General features: G+C 38.0%; 2 protein-coding genes across 11 annotated transcripts in view; one reads left to right on the top strand and one right to left on the bottom strand.

Annotated features, from left to right (window-relative positions):
- Positions 1–4467, bottom strand: part of SCYL2 (SCY1 like pseudokinase 2) — a 58517-nt gene extending 54050 nt beyond the window's left edge. For 3 of the 7 annotated variants that reach the window (XM_069489804.1, XM_069489800.1, XM_069489803.1), the window contains exon 1: positions 4248–4467. The gene's annotated coding sequence lies outside the window, so the exon portion shown is untranslated. Of the gene's footprint in view, positions 1–3851 lie in introns of all 7 variants that reach the window. The other 4 variants (XM_069489799.1, XM_069489802.1, XM_069489798.1 and 1 more) reach the window with 2 other exon arrangements.
- A 110-nt stretch (positions 4468–4577) lies between these two features.
- DEPDC4 (DEP domain containing 4) lies at positions 4578–24700 on the top strand. Of its 4 annotated transcripts, XM_069490445.1 has the most exons (10): positions 4578–4725; positions 7251–7662; positions 8218–8363; positions 13022–13199; positions 14961–15187; positions 16729–16871; positions 16962–17087; positions 19798–19876; positions 21557–21640; positions 24369–24700. In XM_069490445.1, exons 1-9 carry the CDS (start codon positions 4602–4604, stop codon positions 21592–21594), a joined length of 1473 nt encoding a protein of 490 aa, XP_069346546.1. In that variant the 5' UTR covers positions 4578–4601; the 3' UTR covers positions 21595–21640; positions 24369–24700. The 4 variants fall into 4 exon arrangements, with proteins under 4 accessions (XP_069346546.1, XP_069346547.1, XP_069346545.1 ...); XM_069490446.1 differs by lacking the exon at positions 7251–7662; XM_069490444.1 differs by lacking the exon at positions 21557–21640 and having other exon boundaries at positions 4602–4725; positions 24369–24451.
- Positions 24701–26354: the final 1654 nt, after the last annotated feature.

Here is a 26354-nt window from a genome sequence, read left to right as displayed (position 1 = left end):
GGTGTGGTGGTGCACGCCTGTAGTCCCAGCTACTCAGGAGGCTGTGGCAGAAGGATTGCTTGAGCCCAGGAGTTTAAGGTTGCTGTGAGTTAGGCTGACACCAAGGCATTTTAGCCTGGGCAACAGTGAGACTGTCTCAAAAAAAAAAAAAAAAAAAAGAAAGAAAGAAAGAAAAAAAGAAAACAAAAGAAAGAATAAAAAAAATAAGAATTACAATTCACATGACATGAAATACTTTTGGTTAATGCTTCACAAAACCTGGGGAAAAAAATTTGTACACACACACCCACATATAGTGCTTATCTGTTCATATCTAAACAAAGATATTGTAGGATATATTCTTGTAATACATGTTTCCTCTTGTGGGCGCACTCAGAGGTTACTAGAAGTTTTTAAAGAGAAAGTTTTCAAAAAATGGTTTACACTATTCTTTGGCCTATACAGAAGTCATATTTAATCTTATTCAGAACAAAGATTATACCAGCTGAGTGTAATCTTTACAATTACAGAAAGTATCTAATTATTAGACACAATTGAGCCAAAACAGATACCTTACAGAAGACAATACTGATTCTTCTTCTTCTTCTTTTTTTTTTTTTTTTTCAGACACAGGGTTATGCTCTGTTGCCAGGCTGGAGTGCAGTGGCACGATCATAGATCACTGCAGCCTTGAACTGCTAGGCTCAAGCGATCTTCCCAACTCAGCCTCCCAGAATGCTAGGATTACAGGTGTGAGCCACCAGGCCTGGCCTAACAAGCCTGATTTTAAAAACAAACACAAAAAGGAACGGGAGAGGTGGCTCATACCTGTAATCCTAGCACTCTGGGAGGCTGAGGCAGGAGGATGACTTGAGCCCAGAAGTTCAAGACCAGCCTGAGCAAGAGCGAGATACTATCTCTACAAAAAACAAACAAATTAACTGGGCATGGTGATATGTGCCTGTAGTCCCAGATACTTGGGAGGCTGAGGCAGGAGGATTGCTTGAATCCAGGAGTTTAAGATTACAGTGAGATATGATGAGGCCACGGCATTCCAATCTGGGTGACAGAGTGAGACTCTGTCCCAAAAAAATAAAAATAAAAACAAACATTAAAAAAGAGACTTTGCAATGTACAGAGAAGTACACATCCATTCAACAAATTACTGGATAACTAGTAGGTGTGCAGTAAACAAGTAGGTGAGAAAAACAAGAAGTAAAACATTCAGTTTGTCATTGGTTACAAATTTAAGACCACGGTACAATAAGATTTAAAAAGCAACACGAGAGATTATAAGGCAACATATACTTAAATACCAAATTAGTAATTTAAATAATAAGATCTGAGGGAAGATTAGATCCGGGTCTTTTGAAAGCACTTCCAACCCATGTAATTAGTGTGGTATAGTTTTTACTAATAAGATAATCAGATTCTTGAAATTGTAACTTTAAAATAAAAAAAAAAAAGCAGCAGCTGGGGAGGGGGGAATTGTCACTATTCAAGCTCTCCAGCTAGAGAAGTGGGGAAAGGAATAACTGGGTAGGAAATTAGACTAAATGACCACTAAGGTCACTTCCTTAGGTCTACAGTTCTTCCTTGATTTAAAAAAAGTATGAAATCTCAACTATAGTGTAGTACAATGTGTAAAAACTCATAAAGCACTGAAATACTGTCTAAGACAATGGTATTCAAACTCTGATGAACATCTAAATAACCTTGATAACTTGTTAAACCATATAGATGCCTATGTACTATTTCAAATGTTTGGAATCAGAATCTATAAAGATTCAATTAGAGCATTTGTATCCTTGGTGATTCTGATGAACAAGTGTGAGAATTAAGTTATTTAAGTACATAATCTTCAGTGGTAAGGACACTTGACTTCAAATGCGAACTCTAATACTAGAGCTGTGAACACCAACTAGCCTCCCTATTGCTATTTCTAGTCTATAAAAAGGGGGAGAACCACCCGTAACTCAAGTAATTGTTGTAAGGATTAAAGATGATGATGTAAAATGTTTAGTACAATTCCTGGCACATTTAGTAAGCAGTAAACAGATTCATTCATTTAACAAACATCTATTAAACATTTACACAGTATGAGGAGGTGAGGAACATCTCATTAATTTATTAAGTATTGGTGTGAGAACATATAATGAGGGAAATCTATCCTAATCAGGAAAGTCTACTCTGAAGTGAGCTGAATGATGAATAAGTCTTAACTGGATGACAAGGAAAGGAAGAGCATTTCCAGGCAGAGGAAGTAATATAACCAAAGCCATGTACCTGAAGCAGGAAAACAGAAAGGAGGACAGAGTGACTAGGGGAGAGAAAGAGAATGCTGGAGAGCACTGTGGAGATGAGGCTGGAAAGGCAATCGGGGCCAACCATGCAGGACCTGTAGGGCATGTTAATGATTTCAGTTTATCTTAAAAACAATGAGAAGCCACTGAAAGATTTTAAACACAAAGACAATGTTATTAGATCTGCATTTTCAAAAGTTACTCAGTCTGGTGTGGAAAACTACAGAGGAGGCCACAGTAGATGCAGAAAGACTATAATCAAGAGGCTGCTAAAGTAGTCCAGATGAGAGATGATGGTGGCTGCAACTAGAGGACTACTGTTGAAGATGAAGATAGATAGATACAAGAGATATTCAATAGGACTTCATGAGAGACTGAGTACGAGGCACGAGAAAGGAATTGTCAAACTTCAACTCTTACAGAAAGGGATGGATGGTTATACTACCCATGGAGTTAAACGCAATAAGGGGTGCGGGGGGTAGATCATGCATTTCAAATATGTGAGTATGAGCTGTTATTACCAATTATAGGGTTGATTTGTACAAAAAGTATTCCCTTGTATGGAAGTTAAGTGTGCCTGTATTTATCTTATTAGGTGTTTACAGATCTTAGAGACTAAAGCATAGGTTTCTACATGGGGGTAAACAACAGGGTGTCCCAAAAGTCTCCATACAAAGGAAAAATTTTGTAATGAATATTTTGTAAATGAAGGTCCATTTAGCTACAATTTCCCATTTTCCCTATGTATAGCAACTTTTGGGACACCCTGTAGATCTCAACAGAATGAAGGCCTTTACCTCCATTAGGTTCCTTTCCTTTACACAATCCCCCCAAAGCACCCTTGACTACAGTTTAATGTTGCCTCAAGAATATATACACTTAGCTGATGTCGTTTTTAAACTTTAAAATATTAATATTTGCGATAAGGAATAAGACAGGAAGCCAAAAAAACAACAAAAAACCTGCAAAGTCCAAAAGGAATCTTCAAGCATCTTTCAAGCCATCACCAGAACATGATTGGATTTTACAGTGACAGGCTGGTTTGGAGCATTTTCATTAAAAGTATTTATTTTCCAGAATGGAGACATGCTACTTAGAAAAATCATTCACAGAATCCTATTCTTTTAAAATTGTCATCGTACAAATAATTCCCAAGTTTGATGTACAAAGAAACTAGTTGGCAACTCACAATTAAGTCACTACTGGCATAGCGCTTTTAAGTCGCCTGAGTCTGTAGTCTCACCAAGCCTCTTAGGGGACAGATTTGGTAATACTGGTCTCTTTAATTACTGATCATAGGTATGTGCTCAATCAGATCCCAAGAAGTTTTCGCAAGCCTTATCGGAAACCTTCCTCTAACCTTTCTCTCCTCGCTTAGAAAAACAAGACTGCAGGAACCACCGATGGGGATTTTAGTTTTATCAAATATCTGCCCCGCCCACCTCACACACAATAACCTTCCATTCCAGAACTATAGCTACTGTCAGAGAAGGACGCCGGGCGGTAGGGCCCTGACTAGTGACCGAGGTTACCGGAGCCACAGCTCAGAACTGAGGGGAGCTGTCTCACCCAGTCCTGGCGTAGAGTCCAATTTCCCAAAAGGAACCAAGATCTCCACCACGGAAACCCGAGCTCCCAAGCCGGCGCGGGGGGCTCTCTCTCCAGCTGACTCCGATCCCGGGCTCCAGTCGCCTCAAGGCCTCTTCGGGGGACTCGGGCCTCTGGGATCCGCTCCCCAGAGCTCGCCGCTCGCCCAGCCCCGCTTCATGCGGACGTCTACCGCCCGCCCCGCCCGGCCCGCAGCCGGCAGGCCCGTCACCAGGCAACAGTCGCCAGCCCGGACCGCCCGGGGAGGCCTAGCCCCGGCGCGGGTCCTTCTCCATTCCCTCCTAGCCGGCCTTGGGAGCCCGGACGAGAGCGCGGCCGGTAAGCGAGGTCGGTCGGCGCTGGCGGCCGGTCACTCACCTCTTCCTTCTCTTCCAGGGAGGGGCGGTGCTGGGGCTCGTTCCCCCCGCCCCCTAAACGCCGCCTGGCTGTTCCAGCTCAGCCTTCGCGCCTGGCCGCTGCAGCTGGCTTACTCCATAGCCTCCGCCACCCCGGCGGCCGCAAAGGCTGGAACTGGAGAAGGGGAGGGGAGGGGAGGGGAAGGACCGGGGACGAAGAGTAAGGGAGGGGGAAGAAGACTGAAAGACCTGCCGGCTAGGACATGACGTCACTTCCTGCTGGTTCGGAAGGGGCGGGGCCCAGACTTCCCTCCGCCCCCGAGTGTCAGGTGGGGGCGGGGTTACAGGGCTTGGGGAGGAGCCGGCGCGAGACCTCATGGCGGTTCTTTTGACTCCGCGGTTCCGTAGGCTTGACAGCCAGAACGAGCTTCCGGGCCCAGGGCGGAACGGGGCAGGTTCCAAGAACCCTAGAGGTGGCTTCTGCCGGAAAAGGAGGACAGGTAGCCCTACAGATGCTAGCAAAATATGTAGCGAAGTCGGGGTAGGGGGTGCACCTGAGGGGAGCGGGTGGTTCGGACTCTGCTCCTCGAGGTTCCGGGGCCCCGCCCCTTTCCTAACCCAGTCCGCTTCGGGGGCCACCTGCTCTCCCAGGTACTGGACTGGGGACCCCGGGCTCAGCCTTTTCAGGGGTTACTCTGGTGAAGTGACCTTGGAGAGAGTAAGGAAAGCCGTGCTTCTCAAACTTTAATATGCGTACGAATCACCTGGGGATCTTGTTAAAATGCAAGTTCTGATTCAGGAGTAGGGTCTGATAATCTGCGTTTCTGATAAATTCCCAGATGATGCCAATGCCGCTGGTCCCTAGGCAATTCTTAGAGCAACAAGGGGTTAAAGTACTAGAAGACAGGCCAGGCGCAGTGGCTCAAGCCTGTAATCCTAGCACTCTGGGAGGTCAAGGCGAGACAGACCAGCCTGAGCAAGAGCTAGATTCCCATCTCTGCAAAAAATAGAAAAACCAGCCGGGCGTGGTGGCGTCCACCTGTAGTCCAGCTGCTCGGGAGGCTGAGGCAAGGAGGATCGCTTGAGCCCGGGAGTTTGAGGTTGCAGTGAGCTATGATGATGCCTACTGCACTCTAGCCAGGGCAACAGAGCGAGACCCTGTCTCAAAAAAAGAAGTACTAGAAGGCAAGTTCCTTGTGCTGGAAGACTGTTTCTTTAACCTAGCCACTTGCGTAATGAAGGCTAGAGAGGCAGATTGTCCAAGGAAAATATTAATAGCTAGTCTCCACCGCTTATAGCCTCTCAGCCTCCCCCGACACCTCTGGTACCACATGCCTCCCACTCCTCTGTCCACAGTGCCTGTGGCTAAGATTTCTAGGGTGGACAGACGGACAACTTATGTTACAAAAAGAATTTGAAGGTGTATTTTTATTTCTGTCTTTTGTCATAAACATCAAACTATTATGTAAAATTGGGCATATTAGTTCCAGTTATCCATAGTCGAGGAAGAAGAGAGCTTAAAATTCTTGGATTCTGTCCCCCAAAATATCTAGGGCAACATTCTAAATGTTTCAACTTATTCCTTTATCATACTTAAAAATTTTTAATTAAAATTTTATTGGGATGGGGAAATGGACTACTAATTAGGGGTTCCTTTTTGGGGTGATGAAACGAGTATAGTAATGGGTGCACAACTTTGTGAATGTACTAAAAACACTAAATTGTACACTTTAAAACAGTGAATTTTATAGTATATGAATTCTATCTCAGTAGTTTTTGCTCTCTCCAATTAATTTAAAAAATAAATTTATATAGACACATTATAAAAATTCAGAAACAGGCCTGGCGCAGTGGCTCACGCCTGTAATCCTAGCACTCTGGGAGGCCGAGGCGGGTGGATCGCTCAAGGTCAGGAGTTCGAGACCAGCCTGAGCAAGAGTGAGACCCCCGTCTCTACTAAAAATAGAAAGAAATTATATGGACAACTAAAATATATATATACAAAAAATTAGCCGGGCATGGTGGCGCATGTCTGTAGTCCCAGCTACTCGGGAGGCTGAGGCAGTAGGATCGCTTAAGCCCAGGAGTTTGAGGTTGCTGTGAGCTAGACTGACGCCACGGCACTCACTCTAGCCCGGGCAAGAGAGTGAGACTCTGTCTCAAAAAAAAAAAAAAAAAAAAAAAATTCAGAAACAGATAAATTAAAAAATGAACATCCTCTTTCATCAACCACCTTTACAATCCTACTTCCCAAAGATTAGCTTGAAGTTTATCCTTCCAGATCTTTCTATTTATTTACATACATTTGTGTGTAGATTGGGAATTCATTTTTACCTAAGTAGGATCATAATATACAAATTGTTCTGCTTAGCTGGAATTTTTTTATTTTTGTTTTTGTTTTTTTCCCCCTACTTAATGAGCTCCTTCCATGCTATAAACATAGCTCTACTTCACTCTTTCTAATGGCTGCCACTCTCCTATAGTAAGGCTATACCATAATTTATTTAACTATTCCCCAGGTAATGGGCTTTTTGATTGTTTCCAGGTTTTCATTGTTTGTCAGCAAATTTTTTTTTAACAAGAACAGCTGATGGACAAATTAGTTTTATTCAGTTCTTTGCCTAGATCTCTTTGATGAAGGGCTTGCCGTTCATCAGAAAGGCAAAAAGAAGAAAGAAAAAGCAAAGAGCTGGGTGGAGCTTGGTAATAATCAAGATTCAAATGTATTTGCATTCCTTTTCAACGTGTTCTGAAATAATATTCTTGACGATTAAGTATAGCTAGTAGTTAGTCATGTAATAAGGTATATAGGCTTACATAATAATATATTTCACATCAGTAAAGCAAGTTCTTAGGTTTACTCTATTTTTATTGGCAGACCAATATGGTGCAACTTTAGCAAATATAGTTTACATAAGATGGGAGATGAAACTTAGGAAAGACATTAGCAGCAGGTATACCATCAAAACTGAAAAACTTACATATTTTTGTGTAATCTAAATTTGTTACAAACTTTTTTTTTCAGGATGCTCTGTTCCTTTTCAAGCTACTCAGCTATGGGATGGTATTATTCACTCCCTTCAGACCCAAGTGGAAATAAAAAGAAGGAGGCATCATTTACGAACATACAAAGACTGTTTTACTGGTTCTGATGCTGTTGATGTGGTATTAAGTCATCTTATGCAAAACATGTGCCTAAGTAGCAGTGATATCTCTCGTCTTAAAGGAGTTCGTCTTTGCCAAGTTCTAATGAATCATAAAATATTTGAACCAGTAGGAATGAAACTGTTCAAAAATGAAAAGAAATTAGAGTTTGAAGATTCCAACAATAGTCTCTACAGGTTTCTAGGCAATGAATCATCTTTTGTTTTTTGCAAAAGAATAAAGGATACTGAGAATGGGTTCATGGATGAAATAAAAGCAAAAGAATCTTTAAGGTTAGTGTTAACCAAGATACTGTGTTATATTGTGTTTAGTCCCTGGAATAACTATGTTCATTGAGATAAATTTGAATGTTATACTTTCCATTTTTTTCAGAAGTCAATAAAAGAAATAGCTGTGTAAAAATTAATCCACTTCTTCATTTGCTCTAAAACTGTTGTAGAAAACATTATCACACAAATTTTTCAGGATTTATACCAGGAAAAACTTTATGTCCTAAGAATTTGATATACTTTAAAATTTTGAAAAATGATTTAGCCAATGTGATAAAAACCAAAATTCTCTGTGAACTCAGAGAAAAAATTTTCTACACCATCATAGCAATGATATTAAGCTTAGAAATATAATAGCATATATGCTTTTTCTTTATTTGGACTCCCAGTTTGTCCTCTTTTGGTGATATTTTATTAAATTTATTACTTGTATCTTTTACTGTAAGCTGCCTGAAATCCTTTTTGGAAAGAGACTATATGAATAAACTTTAATAAAATGTGTATTTGAAATGTTAGTCCCATATATAATGAAAAAATTCACATACTATTTTTTAACAGACCAGAAGATGAAATGATTTCAAATCCTCTAGCACAAGAGATTAGTGAGGAAAGAATTGAAGAACTTACTCATAAGATGAATGGGAATCCAGCTTTACCTCCAAATATCACAGTTAACAAACCTAATCTCCAGCTTTCAAAAGAAGGTAATTTCAGTTTTTATTGTTTTTTTTTTTTCCAAACTTTGTAAGGAAGAACTGATTTTTTTAATAGACTTAAGAGCAGTTTCAAGTTCACAGCAAAATTGAGCAGGAAGTACACAGAGAGTTCCTGTATATCCCTTACCTCCACTGACACACAGACTCCCCCTTTCAACATCCAGTGATACATTTGTTATAATCAATGAACCTACGTTGATACATCGTTATCACCCAAAGCCCATAGTTTGCATTAGGGCTCACTTTTGGTCTTGCACATTCTATGGGTTTGGACAAAGGTATGATGACATGTATCCATCATAGTATCATACAGAATATTTTCACTGCCCTAAAAATCCTCTGTGCTTCACCTACTCATTCCTCCCTTCTCTCTAACCCCTGGAAACCACTAATATTTTTACTGTTTCTAAGAAATGATGTTTTAGATGCGATAAAAATAGTGTGTTTGCTGTGTTGTCTCTTTGCTTCACTTCCCGGTGTTTCCTTCTACGTAGTGATTACATCCAGCAAGACAAGTGAGGCAACACAGATCTAACACTTTATTTTTTACAATGACGATGACCAGATTAACTGGAGGTGCTAGAGTACACACCACCAGAGAAAACATGCAGAGTCACCACCAGACATTATTTGTAATCCAAGACCACCTTCTTATGAGTGTATCCTTTGTCCATTGTATGAATCCCTCCCAAATATCTCCCTGCTGTTTCCCTTTCTCAGAACAAACTAGCTAAGCTGCCTGTTGCTCCACTCCTGTTCATCTACTTGTGTTTTTCTCCTTCTAATGCCACTAGTGGTAGAAAGAAGAGCCCCCTAGTCAAGGGAACTAGGAGGGATACATTCATAATTCATTGATGGTTACACCCTTTACTACATTTGGTCAAACCGTAACAGAAGCAAGACAAGCATGAATTGCACACTAGAGAAGAGTGGGTACAGAGTGAGAAGATGAACTAGAAGAGAATTCTGAGAAAGACTAATATTTAGAGGACAAGCAGAAGAAAAGCCCAAAAAGTATAGTGTTTACCTATCACAAATAAAAAAAATAACTTTTCCCATCATTTTTCCTTGAGGTAATGGGGTATCTCTAGAAATTCCTAACTAAAAGTGGATGTAATTTATCAGTAAAGGTATTAATAAGAATAATTTCCACATATAGGGCCTTTCTCTATGCTAAGCAATTTGTTATACATTTTATATTTATTACCTACAATATTGTAATATGCCTGTAAAGGGGGATAAAACTCCCATTTTGTAGTTGGGAAAACAGATCATGTTTTAAAAAAAAGACACAGGAGGAAAGCAACGCTGGCACTCTAATGTACTTTTTTAAGTATTTTTATTTTTATCTTTTTTATACAAGCATAATGTAGAGCATTCAACTAATCCTACAAGTTTTATTACAAAAAAATAATTCTCTAGCCTTCTCTCACCCATTTCCTCCTCCCCAGGCACAGCCATTTACAACTCATAAGTCTAAATAGCATGCTTACATTGCTATTTCATGATTTTTCAGTTTTAGAAACGTCTATTAATTTTCTATGAAGGAAGATGGATATTTGGGCTTCTTTTCTTCCTTGCATCTATCTTACAAGACTTCCCCATCCCTGCATCTTTTCAGTATAATTAGAAGATTACTTTGATTAGAGCAATAAGCTTTTTCTACATTATTTTGGCAATAAAGGCTGTTCAGAGTTCAGCTATATATTAAACTATGATTCCTTTTTCTTCACAACATTTTGTTTTCCTTAGGGTAAATACATTTTTGTTTTCTGTTTTGCCTATACATTCATACACATTTCCAGCTACAAACTCATTTATTGGGATATTCAGATACATCAGGTATTTTATCAATTTCCTCTTCTTCCTCTCCACAAGATTTCTGATGTGTTTCAACCTCGACTGGTTGCCCTCTATGCTTGGTTCACAGTTGTCATCCTAGGATCTTCCTTCCCCATCATTGTGGGGGTTAGCTTTGCCTCTCTCTTATGTTGGATCTCCTATTTCCTATCTTCTGTGCCTGCCTTTTTCTTGTTTATTCTTCATTTTGGTGGCACACATTTTCTAGTAGTTTCCTGAGAAATGGCATGTGGAAAATAATTTCTCTGTTGGTATGTCTGAAAATTTCTTTATTCTAGCCACTTATTTGATTGACAGTTGGAATTCTACATCGGATATAATTTTCCAAATAATTTTTTAAGGCATTTCCCCACTGTCTTCTCGCTCCGTGTTGGTATTGAGAAGACTAAAGCCATTCTAATTAATGACCCTTTGTATCTGATCTGTTCCCCACCTCCACCCCTGAAACGTGCAGGGTCTTCTCTTTTCTCAAGCTTTCTGAAATTTTAAATTAAGGTGCTTTAAGGTAAAACTCTTTTCATCCACTGGACTGTTGCAATCTAGAAATTTTCTTAGATTGTTTTGTTGATGATTTTCCCTATAACTCCATGTTCTCAGTTCTAATTCTGATCTCTCATTGAGATATTGGATCTTCTAAACTAGTCCTCTAATTTTTATGCATTTTTCTCTCTTATTGTCCATCTTTTTTGTGTTTTTGGTTTTATCTACTAGGAGGCATCACCAAATTTATCCTCCAACCTTTTTTATTAATATCTAAGAGCACTTTTTTCCCTTCTTTTTTCTTGTCTCTCTTTCTTTTTTTCCTCCTTTCTTTCTTTCTTTTTTTTTTTTTTCTTTTGGTAAAAGCATGTCTAAGTTCTCAGAATTTCCTTTGTCATGGCATCTTGTTTTTGTTTTATGGTTGCCTGTTTTGGTTACCTCTATGTCCCTGGCACCTGGAACAGTGCATAGCTCAAAATAGTTCTCAATATGCCAGTGAAAGAGTACTTATGGGCCAGGCGCAGTGGCTCATGCCTGTAATCCTAGCACTCTGGGAGGCTGAGGTGGGCGGATCGTTTGAGCTCAGGAGTTCGAGACCAGCCTGAGCAAGAGCGAGACCCTGTCTCTACTAAAAATAGAAAGAAATTATATAGACAGCTAAAAATATATATAGAAAAATTAGCCAGGCATGGTGGCGCATGCCTGTAGTCCCAGCTACTAGGGAGGCTGAGGCAGGAGGATTGCTTGACCCCAGGAGTTTGAGGTTGCTGTGAAGTAGGCTGACGCCACGGCACTCTAGCCCGGGCAACAGAGTGAGACTCTGTCTCAAAAAAACAAAAAAAAAAAAACAAAAAAAAAAAAACTTAGAAAAAATTTTTAAAAATAGTTCTTAATATATATTTTTTGAATAAATGTTCTGTCTTGATGCTCTTGCAGATGAGTCTTTTTCCTACTTTTGGATTTACTCATATTTAATTGGTGACTTGATAAAATTTTCCTTACTCTTTTCATATGTGGCTGTCTTTGCCTCCTTACTTAGGGTGTGACCGCTTGAGGCCCACTATTTCTTATATTAATATATCTTTTTCTAGCACCTGGTTCAAAGCCCTGCCCAAACGTAGGTGTTAAACAAATGTGGATGATTGATTAGAGGCCACTGATGATCTCAAGTGTTTACTAAAAGATGTTAATTCGATTTCTTTTTGGCCAATAGCTTGGAGAAAACAAACTCAGATGCCTTTAGAAGCCAGGCACATCAGAGAGCCAGTCAGACATGTAGGAAAAAAACATATAATGCTATTTTTTCTTGAAACGTATGGCCTTCTGTTCTTTTCCCACAAAACACAGAGATAAAAGTACTGGGAAATGAACTACTACTGTAGCAAAAACAATGGGACAATACCATGAAAATGGCAGCTGACACTCAGTTTTAAGTCTTTGGGATATAGTGGAGAGTCGTGGGGTTTGTTGTAAACTGGAAATGGAATGCAAATCCAAAAGGGATGGCCCTAATTTATATCAGCTGATTTTGGTCAGATATTAATTTAGGCCCAGTATTGTGAGATTTTTATGACTTTTTTAAAAATAGAAACTTGAAACCCATAATTTTATATGAAATTTCCCATTTTTATACAAGTTGATTTTTTTCAAAGTACTTTATAACCAAACAAATCATGGCTATTGCTCTAATTTAGTCCACAGACCACTGGATTGGGAGCTCTGCAAGAGATCTATTATACCTGTTGCTTTTGTAATTTTGTTTAATTAAAAAGAAAAAATAGTAATTATGATCTGATGGTTAGGATGATGAAAAAATTAATAACAGGAATGACCAGAAACTCAAGGTTAATCTAATACTGTATTTTAATTTAAAAATAATAAATCTTTTCTGATTGGGGGTAAATAGAAAAAAATGAATTACAATTATCTGTTGCTATGAATAGAAAGATAATTAGTAATCTGATATTCTCTCAGATGTGTAAAATAATTTATAAGCATGACTAGTAGCTTTTTCTATTTGGAATTAACCTAGTACTGGCCTTAAAGCTAGATAATATCTCTTTATAATCCACATAACCAAAAAAATAAAATGAATATGGCTTATAACCATATTCATTTTAAAGGTTAATCTTAAAAATAACATTATAAATTTAAATTATCCTAGTATAAATACATTTTATTACTATTAAAATAGTTTTTCTTTTGTATTATTTAGAAATGGGAAAATTTTATAGTGTCAATTAAATGTGTGTATTTTATTTATCTGTCTTGATAGTTACAGTATTTTTCTTTCTAAGCTGTGGAAGATGTTTGGAAACAACAAACATTGTTACGTATCCTTCAATTGATTGACCTTCCATTCTTGGAAAATATTTTGGAGCCTCAAGTTAAAACACAAAATCTTCAATTAATTAAAGAGGAAGATCTTATTATCTCTAATACTTGCCTAGACAGAGAGCTTATTCCAAGTTTATGTCTACCTGAGTAAGTGACCACCTTTATTGTCAAATAATTTATAATTAAAAGTTTTTTCACTTATTTATCCTTGGTATTTTAAGATGTGAGAACATATTCATATTACAAGCTGATATCTCTTTGAAAAAATTAATCACTGTGAATTTTCATTTGATCTAACAAAAAAAGCCAGTGGTTATGACCTATGAGAAGATCATTGAAAATCAGAGTGGTTTCATTCACTTGAATTCATATATATGTCAATCATCTTCTCCCTGCAACCATCCAAAGTTCTATCATTTTCATTTTGTGACCCTAAAATAATATAACCATCACAATTCCTACCACTTTATTTATCCTTGCTCTATAAGAATCCACAGTTAGAAGGGGAAACATACATGAAAGAAAAAAATTACAGTCTAATGAGATGAGCCTTATCATAAAATCAGTTTCATTTATGGATGAGAGATTTGGGGAACCCTAAACCTGAATAAGGCTCCTTTCCCTTTTACTCTCAACTCCAAGATATTTGTCACTCCTAAATGAACCAGATGCTAGTAAGTGTAGGTGTCAGACCTTGGGTACTGTTGAGATCCCAGCAGAGAGAACTGATGTGATGCTTTCTCCTGGGTGGGCCAAACAAGAAAAGAACATCAGACTCCAAGAGTAAGGAACAGAAAGCTTCAGATCCTGGAGAGAGGTTAGTGATCAGAAACCTGTGGACCCACTTAGTCAGCTGTGGTCCTGTTTGCACATGGTAGGTTTCCCTTATTTACAGTAGGCTACAAAAAGCCCAGAGGGCTGAGTCTTCCCTGTCCTTGATTCAGAGATAGTATAGGGACACCAAAAAAGAAACAGAGTTTCCTCAAATATTAATACTTCTGCAGGAAACTGATGGCAGCCAGTCTGCCTTTATAAGCTTCCAGGTAGAAAGGGCAGGTTATCTGTAAGAGAAAACAATCAAACTGTCATTAGTGTTTTCATCTGCAGTACTACAATCTAGAAGATAATGAATTGCACATGTTAGGCAAGATATACCATTCATCTGTCAGGGGAAAAAGAAGGAAGGAAAGAAGACAGGCAGGCAAGACATTTGAGGATTACCAAGAATTCATATAATATATCACTCAGGAACCCCATCCAAAGAAAATATTTGAGGAAAGACTTTAATCAGATTACAAAGAAGTAACCAAACCTCAAGATGGGGAAAGATGAAGAGAAGAAACATTGGTAGGTAATGCACTTTAGTCTTTGATCTCTCACCAATGTTTTCCCTTCTCTCCCACTTTGTATGCATGCATGTACACACTGCACACACACACTAGCTCTAAGTAGATATGGTAAGACTATGGGAGAATGTATAAAATAAAAGTTAAGGTATTTAAAGGCCTTCCAAAGAAGTCACTGGAATGATAGGACCCCAAATTTCTTATTGGTGTGGGCTGATAAAAAAGAGAAAACAATATGTGGTGGGGTAAACAATGTGTCTGTGTTGGGGAAATATTTGATATATTCAAATACTAACAGAACCATAGATATCTCATTATTGGAGCAATTAAAGGGAGGGGAACCACTAATGAAATGGAACAGTACAGATGAACTCCTCTGAATGAAATCTAACAAAATTAGGAATGTATAATAAAAAGGTGGCTAAAAAATACTTTAACCCCTTGAAAATAAAGGTACATAAATAAAAAAATGAACTAGATTTTATTACATTTTATCAAATAGAGTATAGGTTAAATATAAATGTTAACCATTGTTTTATTTTGTTTTGCATTTTCCCTCCAGGATTGATAACTGGCTTAATGCAGCAATTGAGTGCTTAGAATATTTCCCTGACCAGTTAATAGTTACAGTTAGTCAGCAGTTAGTGCAAAACAGAAATGAAGAGGCAAGATTGAATATTCAGAAGAAGATTCTCTTTGATGTCATAGTAAAATATTATAATCAAGAGAGAAATTGCCTATTAACTGATGAGTATTTTGATATTCATTCAGCAATTATTGAACTTTTAGGTAAGAGGATGTTTACACTTTAATTTTTTGTGTAATGAAACATTTTTGAATATACAAGTTGAAGTAGAAAATTTTATGTATCATGAGTATTACTTTTTTTTTTTTTTTTTTTTTTAGAGATGAGGTCTTGCTCTGTCACCTAGGCTAGAGCACAGTGGCACAACTGTAGCTCATTGTAGCCTTGAACTCCTGGGTTCAAGCAATCCTGCTTCAGCCTGCAGAGTAGCTGGGACTACAGGCATGTGCCACTGTACCCAGCTAATTTTTTTCATTATTTTAAAGACAGGGTCTTGTTATGTTGCCTAGGCTATACAGACATGTTAAAATTAAAGTATATATTCTAATATTTTTCTTAAATGGTGTCAAAGTACTTCAAAGATTCTTTTTTCACTTCACTACTATTGCTTGTCATGAAAATTGTACTATCAAATGTAACTAATGTAGTATAGGACATAAATCTAAGGTACAGTACATCACAGGGACATTCTAAGAAACATATTGATATAGTGCAAACATTAGAGAACTGAGGTACCTAGAAATACTAATTTCTGAGGTATTAATTTGGTGACATAAAAATTGAATGACATAATAGGTCACTTTTTTTTTAGCTGTGTAAGTAGCCATATTATTTCATGTTAAAAACAAAATACTAGCTGGGTGTGGTGGCTCATGCCTGTAATCCCAGCCACTCCAGAGGCTGAGGCAAGAAGATCACTAGAGCTCAGGAGTTCAAGACCAGCCTAGGCAACATGGCAATACCCGCATCTCTAAAAAAAAAAAAAATTTTTTTTTTAATTAGCCAGGCATAGTGGTGCATGCCTGAGTACCAGCTACTCTGCAGGCTGAGGCGGGAGTATCACTTGAGCCCAGGAGTTGGAGGCTGCAGTGAGCTATGATTGTGCCACTGCACTCCAGCCTGGGGAACAAAGCAAGATACTATCTCCTAAAAAAAAAAAAAGAAACCAACAAAATACTGTTTGATGGTGCTGGATATAATTACACAGCATATAGATAATTTCCTGTGTGTTTGCAATATTTCATAATAAAAAACTTTAAGTGGGCCGGGCGCGGTGGCTCACGCCTGTAATCCTAGCACTCTGGGAGGCCGAGGCGGGTGGATCGCTCGAGGTCAGGAGTTCGAGACCAGCCTGAGCAAGAGTGAGACCCCGTCTCTACTAAAAATAGAAAGAAATTATATGGACAACTAAAATATATATATACAAAAAATTAGCCGGGCATGGTGGCGCATGCCTGTAGTCCCAGCTACTTGGGAGGCTGAGGCAGTAGGATCGCTTAAGACCAGGAGTTTGAGGTTGCTGTGAGCTAGGCTGACGCCACGGCACTCACTCTAGCCTGGGCAACAGAGTGAGACTCTGTCTCAAAAAAAAAAACAACAACAACAACAACAACAAAAAACTTTAAGTGTAAAAATGAACCTGCAAACCAATACATTATAGCATTTTAATTGACTGCTAATAAATACATACTATACTCTCCATTTTCTATCCCCTGCTTTGTCTTGTTTGTAACCCATGTAACAGAAAATGAGAAAAGAATGGAAGCACTTGAAGCTATACAGCTATATCTAAGATTATTGTTGCCCAATGTTAGAGAAGAATTACGACGGCTACTTACTTTTATGGCTATTGCATCAGAGCCCAATGCCTACAAGTTACAAAAACAGGTGAAAAATTTTGCAATAACAGTTTTACAATTTTTTGCAATTTTTTCCTTTGAAAACCAATTAAGCTAATGTTAATCTTTCTGTTTACAGTATGATAACAAAACAGTGGTCCTGAAAACTTTTGCCAAAGCAGTTCTGCAAACGAAATCATTATTAAAAGTGCGGGCAGAACAACTGGTCTGGTTTCTACTGGAGTATCACTCTGAGCTCTTCAAGGTATCTCTGGCAGTTTGCCTGGGCACATTTATTACTAACCTATTCGGGTCCAGCGAAAAGGAAAATCATTCACTTAATAACTTCCTGAGAACCTAGAATGTGCAAAGTTTAAAGAAATGCTCTCTCTCCACACCCACTAAAGAGAAGGCTGTAGACTTAAAACAGTTTTGGTAAATATGTATTTACAAATATATTGATTAATTTATTCAACTCTGCATTACTATGTACCAGGCACTGTTCTAGATGCTTGAAGTATGTCAGTGAACAAAAGACAAAGGTCCAGGCCCTTGAGGAGCTTATGTCCAGGTGGAGGAAGACAAACAATTAAAAGACACACTCAATAAATCATCAAATCATATAGTTTGATAGGTGATAAATGTAATAGAAAAAAAAGAGCAGGTTAAGGGGATTTATGGATGCTAGGGCAGGGTGGGCATGAGCTTACAATATTAAATAGGGTGGCCAGGGTTGGGCTCACTGAGAAAGCAAGATCTGGGCAAAACTGGAAGGGGAGAAAGAGTTAATCAAGTGGCTGTGGGGTTGGGGGTAGTGGTTTTGGGTGGAGAGAATGGTTCCCAGAGCAGAGGCCCTGGGGGCGAGGGGGTGCATGCCTGAGTGTTGAAGAAGAGCAAAGACGTGGTGAACAGAGGGGAGAGTAGTATGAGATGAGATCAGAGAGGCAGGGGTGGGCACCCAGGTCACAGTAAGACCCTTGGAGGCCATTGGAGGTTGCTTCTCCTTGGAATAAAAGAGGGAATCATTGGAGGGTTTGAGCAGAACAGTTGTATTATTTGACTGACATTTGTAAAGATCATTCGACTTTTGCATTGGAAATAGATTATAGAGGGGCAAGGGTAGACAGCAGGAACTCCTTTTAGGAGGCTGTTGTGATAATCTGAGCAAGAGATACGGTGACCTAAAATGGGTAGCAGTAGCATTAGTAAAACACGGTCACATTTTTAATGTATTTTGAAATGTTTTAGAAGAAGATTATTTTTAGCCTCACTACTATATTTTGGTTCCAGAAAGTAGTATGAATACTTTTAGTGGTGGTATTTCTCCAAAGCCTCCATAAAGAATTGTTCCTTTCTTTTGTTCCTTTGCTTAAATATGTTGTCTCATGTCATAAACATACTGGTTCACAAGACCCTGTCTCTATTTAAAAAAAAAAAACATGATAGCAATTCTGTCAACCTTAACTGAAGTTTCTTTTCCATTATTTAAGAGAAAAAGGAAGTACCAAATACAATAGAGGCAGTCCCCCGTTTGTGTATTTTGAATGAAACATATTTTAAGAGCTCATTTGTAAGTCAGTTGTTAGGTACTCTGTACCTCGTTTTTCATTAAGAAAAAAAAAAAAAAAAGAATAATTGGAGGTTAGGGCCCAGGTTATATAATGTTTGATTCTATAATCACTAAAACCAAATTCTCACGTATAGTTTACCTGCTAAAATGGGACCCAGATTCCAACTAGGAATTTAGAACATTCCCTCTCTCTTCCTCTTCTTTATCACTCAGCCTCTCTTCACTTTCTTCTTTCTCACCTTGCCTCCTCCTCTGGGTAAATGAGTTTGCCTCTTTCCTACATATGATACAGAAGTTAGAAAAGCTTTTTTCATTTTTCTTATCCCCCTCATGTCAAATAACTAACAGTGTTAAAAAGAAGCATATTGGTTCAAATTTTATAGCATGTTACAAAGAGAGAAAAGGAACTTGACATAGGCTGGAGGAAGTGGGGGAGTGGAAATCAGGAAGCAGGGAGAAGGGCTCTGACGACTGTTTCCAGAGATTAGAGGATTTGTCATAGGGGCTGTCGAACATGCCGAGCTTGTTCCTGTTACAGGGCTTTACCTCCGCTGTCTACCGTTGGCCACCGCCTTCACTCTAGCTTCTTAACCTGCTTTGTGTTTTCTTAATGGCACCTATCACTACCTGAAATTAATTATATGTATTATAATTGTTGATTTTTTGTTAAATTGTCTTTCTCTCCTATAAGAATATAACTTCCATGAGTTCAGGAACTTGATCTGCTTGTTCATCACCTACAACAGTACCGTGGTTGCATATAGCAATCACTAAACTTTTATTGAGAGAGAGAAGGAATTAATAAGGACAGCTTCGTGGCTGGAAAGTGGCAGGGCAAGTGGAAGCTAATGAAAAGGTAGCCTGGGAACCAGGACGAAGGAGCCGTCAGGACATGAGCTTCAGGGTTGGTAGAGCTAGGAAGTGCCCTCTGTAACAACATTAGTTGAGGGATTATTTCTCCAGATAGATGTACTTTGGCATAACCAAATTGGAAAAGGAATATTTCTCTATTTTGAGAAAATAATGTTTTAATATATTTTAGAGCTACTATTTACATATGGACCATGTAATTACAATATAAGCTTATTTAGACATGCTATTATGGAAGTAAAAATAATTTTTATTGTTATGGGAGAACATTTAACTAATGATGGGTTAACCTAATTTCAAATATAGTACATACGTGAAAGCAGAAAATAAGATTTTAAGAGTGGTAAAAAAAAATGTTAAAAATCATCCCCTTTATAATTCAGAGGCCTCCTACCACCCACTTTTTCTCTGCAACTGCAATCCTCTTCCCCTACTCATGGGTCAAAAATATTGAGGCTTTTTTTTTTTTCTATATTGAATTCCTGCCTAGAAAAAAATTCCTATTAACTATCTGAAAATACCTGTTTTTATGCAGACACCGGTTACTTTACTGGACCTGGTTAGTAAGAAACTCAAGAAGCTTCTACATGGAGAAGATCCAGATGCTGTATCAGGTATTGATTCCAACCTGTTCCTTTTTTATCATTAGGTGACTGCTGTGGCCAAGTGAGTTGGAAAGCACTAAAGATGAGTATGTGATGAATATACGTATAATGTTATAAAAGGTGGTTATAGTGAGGTTGTTTTTCAGTATCTCCAGGGCAAGTTCTTCTCTGGTTCTTTCTGGAAGCCCTTTGTTTGATTACCTTTCTACTAACGGTGGAAACTTTGTCTCTCTCTACTGCTCCTGGTTCTCACCTCTCTTTCAATTATTGCCCACTTCTCTGCTCCCATGCTCTCTGTTGTCTCTTTTCCTGACTCTATCAGATTCTTTTTCTGGTTTTTCATTCTCTCTCCCTTGCCCCCTTCTTTTCTAGGGGAAGGATCAAATTTTATAAAGAGCCTGATCCCCTAGTTGGATAGACTCCACGATTCTTTTTACTCGGTGTCTCGTGGGAATTTATCTGATTCCTTAATTTAGAATTTTTTTAACTATAAGATTATCATGTGGTATACAAAAAGCATGATACATATTAATTTTGGGTGCTCGGGCCAAATTGTCTGGGAAGTCATATAACCCCTTTGTGACAATAGGTGAGTACAGTACAATAAGATAATTTTGAGAGACACCACATTCACATAACTTCTATTGCAGTATATTGTTATGATTGTTCTATTTTATTATTAATTATTATTGTTAATCTCTTACTATGCCTAATTTGCAAATTAAACTTTATCATAGGTATGTATGTATAGAAAAAAACATAATATGTAATAGGGTTCGTTACTATCTGAGGCTTCAGGCATCCACTGCGGGTCTTGGAATATATCCCCAGCAGATAAGGGTAGACTACTGTATTTCCTTGAATGTTGGAGTGGAAAGGGCAGATTTGAGCATTAAAAGCTGGAATTTTGCTTTGTCTTGTGTTGCAGAAGGATAGGAGTACAAGAGAATGGAGCATACACAGTGTTGAGGCAGTGGTTCAAATGTGTGCTTAACTCAGGATGGGAAAGAAGAAATACTAAAAGGGAGGCTGATGAACAAAGAAAAATGACACATCAAGGTTTTATGTTCTGAGATTAAAGAAAGTAGACACAATACATGATTGGATTAGTAAACTGTGGTATATGTATACCATGGAATATTACTCAGCTATAAGGAATGATGAAGATACGACATCTCTATGGTTCTCCTGGAGAGAGTTGGAACCCATTATATTAAGTGAAGTATCCCAAGAATGGAAAAACATGCATCACATGTACTCACCAGAAAATTGGTTTCCCTGATCATCACCTAAATACAAATCTGGGAACGACACCAATTGGACATCAGACTGAGGTGGGGGGTGGGGGAGGGGATGGGGGTATGCCTACACAATGAGTGCATTGCGCACCGTTTGGGGAGTGGTAACACTTGAAGGTGCTGACTCGGGAAAGGGGGGGTGGGGAAAAAATATGAAACTATTGTTTTTAACTTGCACTGTTCACTTAATAATTTATCATGAATAAAAAAAAAGAAAAGAAAAGAAAAGAAAAAAAAAAAAAAAAAAAAAAGAAAGAAAGTAGACAGAGCTAAGAGCAGAATAGCAAAGTAGTAAAGACCCCAAACCCTGGGAGTGGAGAACCGTGGGTTCAGATCCTGTCTCAGCCACTTGCCAGCCATGTGGTCCAAGCTTGTATTTCTTTATTGTAAGGTATGGCTGATAATAATACCTCTATACCTACACCTTAGGATACTAAGGATTTAATGAGAAAAAGCACCAAAAGCTTGACACATGGTAAGCACTCACTGTAACCTATTAGTATTTGAAGGATATAGACTCTAAATACAGAGTTGGTTATAGGAGTTTAAATTTCAGAGGCCGTGTGAATCCAGGGTATTAAAAAGTGTGTTTAGGTGCAGGCCATTATAGTGAAGATAGGCAGACCTGATATTCAGGGTCTTCAGAATTTCAAACGTTAACTCTCACTGAGAATTGTTTTGGTAGTGTGTGAAGGCTTAGGGGTCATCATCTGTAGATCAGTTTAGGGAGGAGTTCCGTTGACCGCACATGGCAAGACAGCTCACGGAGAGTGAAAAAGCAGTGCTATAGAATTCAGAAATTCTTTGTTCATGTTTTGAACATGCCTTTAATTTATTTGCCAAGTCACTTAAATTCTTTGTGCATCTCTCTTGAAACTGGGATAGCAGTTTCTTCTTCTATTTGATAGATTTATTTTGGAGATCAAATAATGTATGTAAAATAAGATCATGTATGTTTTGCTAAAGTACAGAAAATTTTTTAAAGAAACATTATTACTCTGGAACAAAGAAAATATTAATATGAGCATAGATAACATTATCTACTATGTTTTAAAAAAAAATAAGTCTAGCATAAGGCCAGTTTGGATAAGTACATTTTGGTTGGTTTTTTTTTTTTAATTTACTTTTTTAATTGTGTTGTTTTTGTTTGTTTGTTTTTTAAGGCTTCACATTTTGCCAACCCTTGACATACAAGGAGTTTGAAAACCAAAAGGGAAGGACAATTCAATATCTTCACCAGCTGGCTCTTGAGATTAATAGTGACCCCAGCATCTCTTTGAAACAGAAGAAGAAATTACATAAAGAATTTCAAAAACACCATCCGGAAGCTTTGCGTTAACATTTCTGGTACAAGAAACTACAAACAATTTGTAAATATAAACAATTCTCTGGCGCTTTTCTCAAACTGCCATACTTATACGTCAGAGAAAGGATAGCCTCAAAGCATTTTAGGTGTTTTATTTTATTTTTATTTGTGTTTATTTTATTTTAATCATGTTTAAAATGTTAAGGAAGTTTTGAACTTTAAAAAAGGAATACAAGTTAATTTTCATGTTTGCTGATTCACTTAATTATTATGGTGCTAAAATCATTTACTAAATGTGCTGCTATAATATTATTAGGGATCTAATATAATTAATTTCCTTTGAACTTTTTCCCCACAATAAGGGGACTTATCATACATGAGCTCTCTGAAGAAAGCATGCACTTCCCTTAGTATATTATTATTTTCAAGCTGCTCCCTTAGGCTGCTGTAACTTAAATGACGGGGAATCATTGAAATAGGGAAAGATGCATGAAGTAGAAGATTTTAAAGGCCACAAATTTAAAATTCATAAATATCTAAAACCTGATTTTGCCATCTCTCTCCAACTCTTCTTCAGTCCACAAAGTATTTTATGGTTGTCTTCTTTCCTTCTATTTCCTTCTTTCCTTCTTCCCTTTCTTTCTCTTTCTAGCTCTCTCTTTCCCTCTGTCATTTTTTCCTTGCTTACCCACTTGGTCATGCTCTCTCTCTCTCTCTCTTTTTAAATTGGTTAGTTCACTCTAGCATGATTCCCTTAATACGACAGAGGTTACATATTCAATACCTGTTGAAAGTTACACAGAAAAAAATTCTTTTGTGGTCTTAATTTATGTCATTGATTACAGGGAAAGAAGCATAAATCATTAGTACTTAAACAAAATAAAATACATTGAACAGATGTCATAAGTTTTATCTTTTTGTACAAAAACTATATCAGTTGTCATGGGCCTGGCGCAGTGGCTCATGCCTGTAATCCTAGCACTCCGGGAGGCCGAGGCTGGTGGATCGCTCGAGGTCAGGAGTTCGAGACCAGCCTGAGCAAGAGCGAGATCCCGTCTCTACTAGAAATAGAAAGAAATTATATGGAGAACTAAAAATCTATATAGAAAAAATTAGCCGGGCACGGTGGCGCCTGCCTGTAGTCCCAGCTACTCGGGAGGCTGAGGCAGTAGAATTGCTTAAGCCCAGGAGTTTGAGGTTGCTGTGAGCTAGGCTGACGCCATGGCACTCACTCTAGCCAGGGCAACAAAGCAACACTGTGTCTCAAAAAAAAAAACAAACAAAAAACAAAAACAAAAACAAACAAACTATATCAGTTGTCTTAAATTTGAAAGCTTAGATTCAAAGTTCTCAACTAAGAAGCTGGGAGCAATGGTGCACACCTATCGTCCCAGCTACTCAGGAGGCTAAGGTGGAAGGATCACTTGAGCCCAGGAGTCTAAGACCAGCCTGGGCAACATAGTAGGAAAACAAAGTTCTCAAGTAAGAGTCTATGAAAAGGTTTCAAGGGACTGAAGTATAATATACTTTCTGAAATTGTGGGCTATTTTTTGTGTACCTGTGCGTATGGTATTTTTCTAGGAAGAGAATCCATAACTGTCACCAGATTTTCAAAGGGGACTGACTGTGACCCAAACACATTAAGAACCACTGGGTTAGAGAATCAACACAGTGTTGATTCTCTGTCTTCAGAGAATATACTAAAAGTCTTTATCGATGCATATTTGTATATTTGTGGATAGCCTAAATATTCAGATGTTATATTAAAATAAGAGCATTAAATTAGATGACTTATAAATTCTTTCTCATTTTAAAAAAGAAACAAAAAACAAGGCAAAATGGTTCTTTGACACTAGAAGATGTAACTGCCCTAATCTGTGTATGGTTATTTTTAGAGTTGGGGAGGAAATTAATATACCTGCAGTGGAAGACCTGAGAAGGTGGCTGAAGAGATACCAGGAAAATACTGGAAATATGTAGCCACACCCTCTTCAGTAGAAGACAGGGAAGTCTCCTTATTAGGCAAGTTGCCATTTTAAGGTTCAATGTGAATCAGGTGGGGAATTGCTAGTCATTGCTGCAAATGGCAGTGACTTTGACAAATGCTTTAAAGATATTACCATGTCCTTGGATCTGCTGCTCTGCAAATTATAACCTTAGGCAAATATCTTCCCTCTGAGTCTCTGTTTTGTTTTTTAAATCTCTAAAGTAGAAATATACACACATAGATTTGTATTTATAAGATTGGACCAGGTAATATCAAAGGCACCTTCCAACTCTTTGATGGATAACAGCCTATCTGCGAATAGTGGGTTAATGAGGGAGAGTGTATTATGGTAACAAGAATATGGGCTCTGGATGCAGAGACCTAGATTTACTACTTGACCTATTTGTGCTCAAAGGCAAAATATTAGCAGTGAGAACCCTAGATTAAGTAAAACACAATTTAGAAATAGTATTATAAAATTACTAGACATCAGAGTTGTTAACCATGTTTTAAATGGTTTATTATTTAGGCTGGGTGCAATAGCTCACACCTATAGTACCAGCTACTAGGGAGGTTTAGGTAGGAGGATCACTTGAGCCCAGGAGTTTGAGGTTGCAGTGAGCAATGATGACGCCACTGCACTCTAGCCTGGGCAACAGAGTGAGACCCTGTCTCAAAAAAAAAATAATTATTATTTAATTTGAATGACATTTCCTACAACATTCCGTAATGTAGCTCATTTTTATCTGTCTATAGATCTATATATCTATACACACATACACACACAACTACTCAAGTAAACTTGTTTTCAAAGAATAATTGACTTCTACCTAATGGTTTTTGAAGATTATGAAGGATTAATTTTTAGAGAAATTCCTAACCGAGTAGTGCCATGCCACCTAGTGACAGCTCCATAAAATACAGTTATTAGGCTTGAAAACAATTAAAATCCCACAGGTGTTATCTTTCAGTTTTAGTCTAAACATTTGAGGGGACTTTTGCGTAAAGCATTTTTTCTCCTATATAAATAAAAATCTAGCTCCAACCACTGAAAAGCTTACTTCCTGGTAGAATATTCAGTAAATTTCCGTGACAATTAAGTCTGATTCATAATGCTTGAGACTCTGTTTAAACTTCTTAGATTATTCACAATCTCAGGTATGATAAAGATTCTTTGCTTGATCAAACTTCAGTCATGCTCCTGAGCTTTCTGCTAGGCCCATCTGTGTACTTCTTTTTAAAATCCTGTTTTAGAAATGAACCCTGCTAAGTCAGTTTAGCAAGAACCCTCAATACCTGATCAAGTTCCTCATCCAACACCATCTCCCTGGCCTGTCTTCAGCAAGAATCTTGTTAGGTCAGTTTAGCCCTGCTTCTTGGCTACAAATTCCCACTTGCCCATGTTGTAGTCAGAGTTGAGCCTAACATTTCTCCCTCACTGCAAAATCCCATAGCAGCGGTCCCTATACCTATCAGCATGGTCCTGAATAAAGTCTTCTTTTAACAAGTACCATTGAATAATTTTTTCTTTGACAGGTACTATCCAGGTAAGTGAAAGATTTTCTAACTCAAAGAAATTTTGAGACAAAACTTTTCTCCTGTCATATAGTTTATATACATAAAGAATGTTCAACACTGAAAGCCATTCTTGAGACCTTTTTTCTGGAAATTTTTCCTGTATACTCTATAAGTGATTTGGAAATGCTTTTATTATGCTAACTGCTTGTGTGCTAAAAAGATTTTTGAACATAAAAACCAAAAAGTTGGGGTTGCAGCCCCAGCTCTGTCATGTAACAACCCTATGACCAATGATACAACCTACTCAGGGTAAAATAATTCAACATTTCATCTATGCCAGGTTTAATGCTACCGATAAAAGTGGATATGTCATAGTAC

The sequence above is a fragment of the Eulemur rufifrons genome, chromosome 16 (genome assembly GCF_041146395.1).
Source record: "Eulemur rufifrons isolate Redbay chromosome 16, OSU_ERuf_1, whole genome shotgun sequence".
Lineage (NCBI taxonomy): Eukaryota > Metazoa > Chordata > Mammalia > Primates > Lemuridae > Eulemur > Eulemur rufifrons.
Note: the sequence above shows the minus strand (reverse complement) of the source record. Positions and strands in the feature narration are given on the sequence as shown.

Excerpts from the sequence above, each read along its gene's own strand:
- DEPDC4 (XM_069490444.1), top strand. The coding sequence starts at position 4,602 with ATGGCGGTTCTTTTGACTCCGCGGTTCCGTAGGCTTGACAGCCAGAAC. Across the intron at positions 13,200-14,960 it reads CCAAGTTTATGTCTACCTGA|GATTGATAACTGGCTTAATG; the intron begins GTAAGTGACCAC and ends TTTTCCCTCCAG. Across the intron at positions 16,872-16,961 it reads CCTACAAGTTACAAAAACAG|TATGATAACAAAACAGTGGT; the intron begins GTGAAAAATTTT and ends TTCTGTTTACAG.